The sequence below is a fragment of the Ipomoea triloba genome, chromosome 7, assembly GCF_003576645.1.
Source record: "Ipomoea triloba cultivar NCNSP0323 chromosome 7, ASM357664v1".
Taxonomy (NCBI): Eukaryota; Viridiplantae; Streptophyta; class Magnoliopsida; order Solanales; family Convolvulaceae; genus Ipomoea; species Ipomoea triloba.
In genome coordinates, this window is record NC_044922.1 from 27,198,277 (window position 1) to 27,205,778 (window position 7,502).

At 31.4% G+C, this 7,502-nt stretch overlaps 1 protein-coding gene across 1 annotated transcript; it reads left to right on the forward strand.

Moving 5' to 3' along the window:
- The first annotated feature begins 3,961 nt into the window (after window positions 1–3,961).
- LOC116024443 lies at window positions 3,962–4,453 on the forward strand. The gene has a single exon (XM_031265336.1). The coding sequence runs from the start codon at window positions 3,962–3,964 to the stop codon at window positions 4,451–4,453; it is 492 nt and encodes a 163-aa protein (XP_031121196.1).
- The last annotated feature ends 3,049 nt before the right edge of the window (window positions 4,454–7,502 follow it).

Below are 7,502 nucleotides of genomic sequence, written 5' to 3' on the forward strand. Positions count from 1 at the left end.
ATGAATTAGAATTCAGCAGTTTTTGGGAGAAAAATGTGGCTGTGAAGACAATAATACCCCTCTAAAACATTGCACTTGTCTGCCAATTTTTATTTTTTCATTGCATTATGTATTATGTGTATATATGTATTATGAATTCTGTGAGGATGCAGCAGCAGCAAGAAGAATAAAAAGAAAATGATAGATGCAGTAACATGTTTATATATGTGTGGATGCAGTAATATGTTCATATGGTAAATTATTATTATTATTATTATTATTATTATTACTTATACTTCTACTATATAAGGGCATTTTAGTCATTCTGTCACTTATTACCTTTCAATTCCCTGTACTCCAATTCATGCCTACCAAACACTGTAATTTCAATTCCCACCTTATTCATTGAATTGCAATTCCACCGAATTACAATTCTTTTCCCTCCTAATTCCTTCCTCCCAACCAAACGGGCTGTAAATGGTAGTTCAGCTGTCGGCATGGAATTCATTGTTCCCCCTAATAATTTTTTTTTTATCACAAGAAAATCTCATAACTATTATTTAAGAGCATCATCAATATTAATGATTTTATTTTTGTGATTTTTGAGGTGCCAACCAAGAGAGAGGAAGGATAAAAGGAAAAGAAAATAGGTGGATGCCAGCAAAAAAAATTAAAAATTGGGCACACAGTGTGCTTTTCACACGTAAATTGGGAAAGCATTTAACAAAAGAAAAATAAAAGAGTTTAATACCGAAATGGTCCCTCGACTATTGTGAAATTATCAATTTGATCATTGATAATTTTTCTTGCCTAATTAAGTCATCGATTTTGAAAATTTTAACCAATTTGGTCCTCCGTTTATTTTTCTGTTAGATATCCGTTAAATCGGGATAAAATTGATAATTTTGCTATAATCAAGAGACTATTTCGGTAATTAATTTTTCAGACTATAGTGGTCCACAACAGTTAATTTTGACTAAACTGGTCTCTTGACTATAGTGAAATTATCAATTTGGTCCCGATTTAACATATATCTAACTGTAAAATAAACGGAGAACCAAATTGGTTAAAATTTTCAGAGTCGAGGACTTAATTGGGCACGAAAAATTGTCGAGGACCAAATTGATAATTTCGTAATAGTCGAGTGACTATTTCAGTAATATAAACTCAAAATAAAATAAAAATAGTGGAACTCACAAAAAATCAAATTACTACAAATCTATTTTCATTTCTCTCATCTTTTCTCCACATTATATCCTCTCTCTCCTTCATGTCATAGAAAAAACCCACTAAAATAATTTAATAATTCATAAATACATGCCAATCCTTGTGGAGTTGTGGTCTTGTGACTTTTCCAAATGGGAGATCATGATTAAATCATGAACGATAAATTCAAACGAAAAAATGTTGAAAAAAATTCCCTAATACAATTTTATTTAACCAACATGTTACTAAATTGTACTGTCATGAATCACCTGATTTAGTACGATGTTTTTCTGGTTTTTTTTTCCTTTTGAAAAATATTATATTATTAATTTGAAGATGTACGATGTTTCAACTTTATTCAAGTACAATATGGTTTTAAATATGGATAGTTCATATTACTTTTTTAAATGTCATATGTTAAGCTTGTCATTCATTTGGACTGACCTAAAGTAAGTTAAAAATTAAAACCAACATGAAAATACTGGTAAGATCTCTATGAACAAATTTGGTCATAATGCATCTGTTTTAGCATTATAAATTCATATTTTGCTTCTCTAATATATTTTTCAAATGACTAAAATTTCGTTTAAATTGTCTATAGCAATATCATTCTTTTTGAGTGAACTTGGACTAAGGGTGTCGTTCGGTTGATCATGGTCCAAAACGGTGTTATTTCTTTTAATGAAAAGAAACGACCGTCGTTACGGTAAACCTAAAGCTTCATTAAAATGATAATATTGTTATTCTATGGGCAATGTTTTATTCCTTGTTAAAATGTATTAACAAAACAGAGACAATGTTTCACCATGTCGTTGTAATCCCTAATATTGTATGTTATTGATGTGTAATTCTTGTTCTTTGAACTAGTTTTTAGATTTATTTTTAAGTCAAAATATATAATTCCATCAATTTGTCGCCTTTTTCGTCGCGAAATGGACAACATAATTTAAATCCATCCCAATTTTCATCGTGAATATTTTGTTGTCAAGATTTTGCGGGTTTTATTTTCTTCTTAGGCCAAAAATCGCGACATTTGCAACGAAAATTATTCTGTCGCAATATCCGTCCCTAGGTTGCGACAGATTAATTTCCGTCGCGATCCGTGAATTTTCTTGTAGTGAAGATCAAAGTCATTAATAAAAATCCAATTAGCTACAACTTATGAATTTTTATTATGACTATATTCAAACTTATTGACGTATAAGTTAGTTAAAATTTTGTTGTCGGCATACCAACCTTATAGATGGTTTATCACGTTGTTTTGCTAGAGTTTTGTTACGTTCATCTTCTAAGGTATTCAACAAGACAAAATTATCAAATATTATTGTATGGACCAAGGAGTACAAATTAAAACATTATATTATACACGTAATAGATTTAAACAAAATTAATATTTGTTACAACTTACAAGTTTATTTCATTATTGCTTACAGTAGAAATTTATTTTTCACAAACTTAAAATTAAAAATTCATTAAAAAGGTAATATGGTTAATTCAAAACATGTGAAACACACTTACCTTAAATTCGATTCGCTTAGATATGTAAACACACTTTTCTTAAAATCGACCTGCTTGCTAGCCCTCACTAGAAGCAGGTTTGGTGTGGCAATACTATACGTCCGGTTAATCATTTATTAAATAAAATGATAAACTAATTAGCCTAACCAATATTATACGTCCGATTAGTCTGAAAATATCGAATGCAAATTACCAAAACTTTTTAAATTTCACCCACGTAACCAATTAACTGAGCTGCTCATGCGAATAAAAAGAAAAAGAAAAAAAGAACACTCTTTATTTTTATGTTTATTGTAAATGATGAGGTTATTTAATGATTATTTTCCTTTTTATTGTCTTTTATTTTTAAATTTTGATTTTAATTTTGTTTAGTGGATCTCCACATGTTTTTGTCTGTTCCCTGGATGAATCTGCCTCGTTGGATTCTCCCATGGACCCATGACCTGATGAAATTCATTTTATAATGTTTCAAATAGCTTCTATGTAGAATTCAATATTAAACATTTATTTGCAATGTTTTATTTACACAAAAAACATTGTAATTTTACTCTCAGATCATGTATATTTATATAATTATATGAAGTAGTTACAATCTAAATTTAAAAGTTTAAAAATAACATATAACGGGATATAAGATATCATCTTGGCTCAATAAACTAAATCCATTATTAGAAGAAGTTCGAAAGAGCTGCCCATGCCTCAACCTATGCGAAAGATAACTGATCAGCATAGATACATATTTGATTGGTAGTATATCGATCAACATTTAATACTCTCTCAACGCTGTATGTACCACTAAAACAATATGTGCAAGTGATTTGTAAAACTATCTCCTAAGTTTTACTTTCCTTATATGTCGAACTTTGTGTACCTACCTCAAGAAAATTGTAATATAAATACTGGTCCATTGTATTAAGTATGCATTATTATATTAAAGTATACGTGATGATGCCAATTCATCACGTACAATACACCAGATATTTCAAGTGCGTTTTAATTTACCTTTTTTTTATATAATTTGCAAATTATTACATAACAATAGACTTTGCCAAATACATATTACGGTATAATTTAACTGCAGGTTTTCCTCGCCATCCACAGAAAATAATTTAATTTAAAATTGTTACTTTTTTGTCTTTCTTTATTTTGACCGGACCCCCACTTCTTCTCCTCCTTCTATATATACCCATTCTTTCTCTCCTCTCTTTCTTCATCCCATTTCTCCTCTTTCTCTCTAAAGCTCTCTTTCTTTACAGCCATGGCGGACAATACCCAAACACAGCCTAAGCGCCAACGAGGCGAAGCCATTGAAGAAGAAGAGGAAGCTTCTAAGCGCCATAAATACTCATATAATCATCTCATGTCCATTCTCGAGGAAGAAGAAGAAGAGGATAATGACAAGCCAGTTCAAGATTTGTCCGCCATTCTCACCGCCCTCCAGCAAGAGCTCTGCTCTCCTTCTTCTTCTTCTTCGCCGGCGATGGCGGCCGGAGAAGCTGAGCCGCCGGCCGGCGTGACGGCGAGCTCCGAGGAGGACGAAAATGGCGACAGATTTAGCGTCATAAGACACCTCCTTGAGGCGTCTGATGACGAGCTCGGCATTCCCGCCGGCGGTGGGGTGGACGGCGCCGGCGCCGGTGCCGGAGCCGGCGCGGATTTGCCGGCGATCTCTTTGAGTGATGGGTTGTGGCAGCTTGAAGATGAATCTGCTAACTACTATTCTTTGCTACACTCTCAACTTTTCATGTAGTTTTTATTATATGGGGTTAGGTGTAGGGTGGAAAAAAAATGTTTGGGGAGGAAAGTATAAGAAGGGAAATATGGAGGGATGAAAAGGAAAAATTGGAAGATGATTTTAGATGTTCTAATTTGACCACATTATCTGTTATATATTGCCAAAAGACCCTTTTCATCAATACTCTTTAAGAGATGAACATGTAGGATCACTAATCAATCTAATAGATTTAACTGTTTAAAATAAATAAAATAATGAGTAAAAATGATGGATCAATTTCATAATTATTATGAAATTTTAAAATTTGTAATATTTATAACATTGACATGTAAATTTTTTTCTTCATATTTTCTAACCATTGATTATTCTAGATAGACGAATCAAATAATTATTCTACATTTGTCACTAGAAACCTACATCTAATTTAATCGTAAATATGTATAGGAGCGGGCTCCTATGAGAATCAAACCCTATTTGAAAATTGTGGACGTTAATTGAGGAGCACATGCACTTTTAAATCCTTTAAATCAAACCCTTCCCTATATACGGGAGGTGGTGGGTTCGAGCCTCAGTGGAGGCGTTGTTGTCTCTTTGTTCTTCAGTAGGTTGAGAAAGTAGTTTATGAACAGATACTACACTGTAATAGAGTCAGTAGCATTCAAAAAAAAAATCCTTTAACAAGTGCAAATCAATAAATGATGCGCCCAGACGCCCAGTAACCAACCCGCACAAGAAAACCCCTTTCAACTTGCCATCTTCGAAACTCAAACCTACAATAAATCTCTACCAACACACATACTCAAAGTTCTTATCAAATACAATATCGCCGGAAAATCATAAACACAGGCAAACAAATAAAATCGAAATGCATTGCGCAACGTTAATCCACAAAAACGGATTTCACAACTAACACAGCTGAATGTACAACTGTACCACCCAGAATGCATGTTCAAATACATGGTAAACACAAGAATATATGAAATAGAAATAGGTTGCACAACCCACAAGAATGGGTTGCACAACCGACACAACCGAATGCACAATCATACCACCCAGAATGCACACTCAAATAAAAGGGCTTCGATACCTAAGCACAATATACAACAATAGGAAACAAATGAAATAATCAAAATACTTTGCGTAACTCACACCAATGGGTTGCACAACCGACAACAACAGGTTGTACAACCAATATAATCAAATGCACAATCGTACCACCCAGAATGCACACATATATATTGATGACGTCTAAATACAAGCAATATTTTACTCAAAAAAATTAGAAAAAAATTAATTAAAAAAAACTCATCATTCTTTATGGACAAACACGCGATCAGTGACGATGAACAACTCCAATTATGCAGCAACAATCGACAGATAAAATAGGAAACTTGTACCCGTACCTTGCACGGGGCCAGCCAATTAAAGGGCAAAGTGTTGGTCAGATTGATTTTTCCATACCAATGAGGAGGCTCAAACTCCAAACTTCTCTTAATGGATGAGAGTGCATGACCACGCTAACCAAGCTGGTTGAAATGATTCTCATTTGATCTTTATATATATAAGTACAAAATTAAAGAAACTATTATTTGTAAATAATTATTGTTTAATCTATTCTTTGTTTTAATTTGGAAAATGATTTTTTTTTTACTTTTGGTTTTATTAATTTTGTAATTGCATAACATACATCATTGAATTGAATTAACTAAAAGTATAATCGAATTGTTCAAATATTGTGAAGGACCTTGTATTTCGATCAGTGTTATATATAGGGTTAAAAAATTTCATAAGAGATTTCAAAATCAATATATTTGATGATATTTCTTTCAAAGTATAGTTCATATATTTGAAATAAGTTGTATAAGATTATATTATACTTAATATTATATATATTTGTGATGATTTTTTGCTTCAAACTCAACATGAACTGAGTAAATGTAATAGTAAGGCAAGAATGTAAATAAATGACAGCGACAACTAACTCTTACATGAAAACCAAATTAGTGAAATTTATAGATGCACTATCAATGTACCATTGTAATTACAAAGATGCTATAGTATTTTTTTTTTCATTTTTCCTTAATTTCTAGACCCTAATTATCTTAGACCTTCCGTTGCTAGTTGCTACTAGCTCTCATAGGAGGCATGCCATATATACACACAATTAAAAAATATTAAAAATAAATGCTTGTGTATTTGTAAAAGTAAATACTTTTGTCATTATATTCTAGTTATTTCAAGGAAAAAAAAAAAAACAAACCAAAAATTCTTATCTTAAATCTATTGACCTATCGGATACAATTTGGAAAGGGTATCATTATGGGTCACTTCACGGTGGCGCGTGGTCCCCAATAACGTAGGAAAGTGTTGTCCGCCGCCGTCCATTGCTCCGTCGACGTTGTGCCACCTCCTACACTCCTAGTCTTGGCCTGCTAGCATGAGTTGTTAATTAATAGTTCTTTTTTCTTTTTTTTTTTGCTAAACTTAAAAACAATAATCACTACATAAAAAACAGTAAAATATCTACAAATTTAACAATGAATTAAATATTTACAACTTAAATATTTATAGAATTTAATGATTTACTCACAAAAATTCATTGGTAACTTAAATATATAATTATAAATTTTAGTGATCTATTAACGAATTTTTCGTAAGTAAATTTGATTTTTCTTAGAATGTGTGCATTCTAAAATTAGTTGAGTAACATATAGTAACGTAAAATATTCACCATGTTATATTTGATGGGGCATAATTTTCCGAGTAATAGATTCATTATAAGGTTGTCTAATTTCTATTAAGTTATGAAAATAATTTAAATGAAGTTGTAATTATACTATAACTTATAAGGTCACATCACAATTTAAATTAAAATGTTTAAAATCACTTATATTATTTTGCATAAAAAAAACAAGCATTATCTATTTATTTGTATTATCTAATTTATTTATTTATTTATATTAGAAACATGATAAGGTGATGTGACCTTGAACTCTGTGAATTATAATTTGAGTTAAAGTTGATAGTGCCAACCAAAGTGTGCAAAAAAAAAAAAAAAAAAAAA

Coding starts and splice junctions, on each gene's coding strand:
- LOC116024443 (XM_031265336.1), top strand. CDS start 3,962: ATGGCGGACAATACCCAAACACAGCCTAAGCGCCAACGAGGCGAAGCC.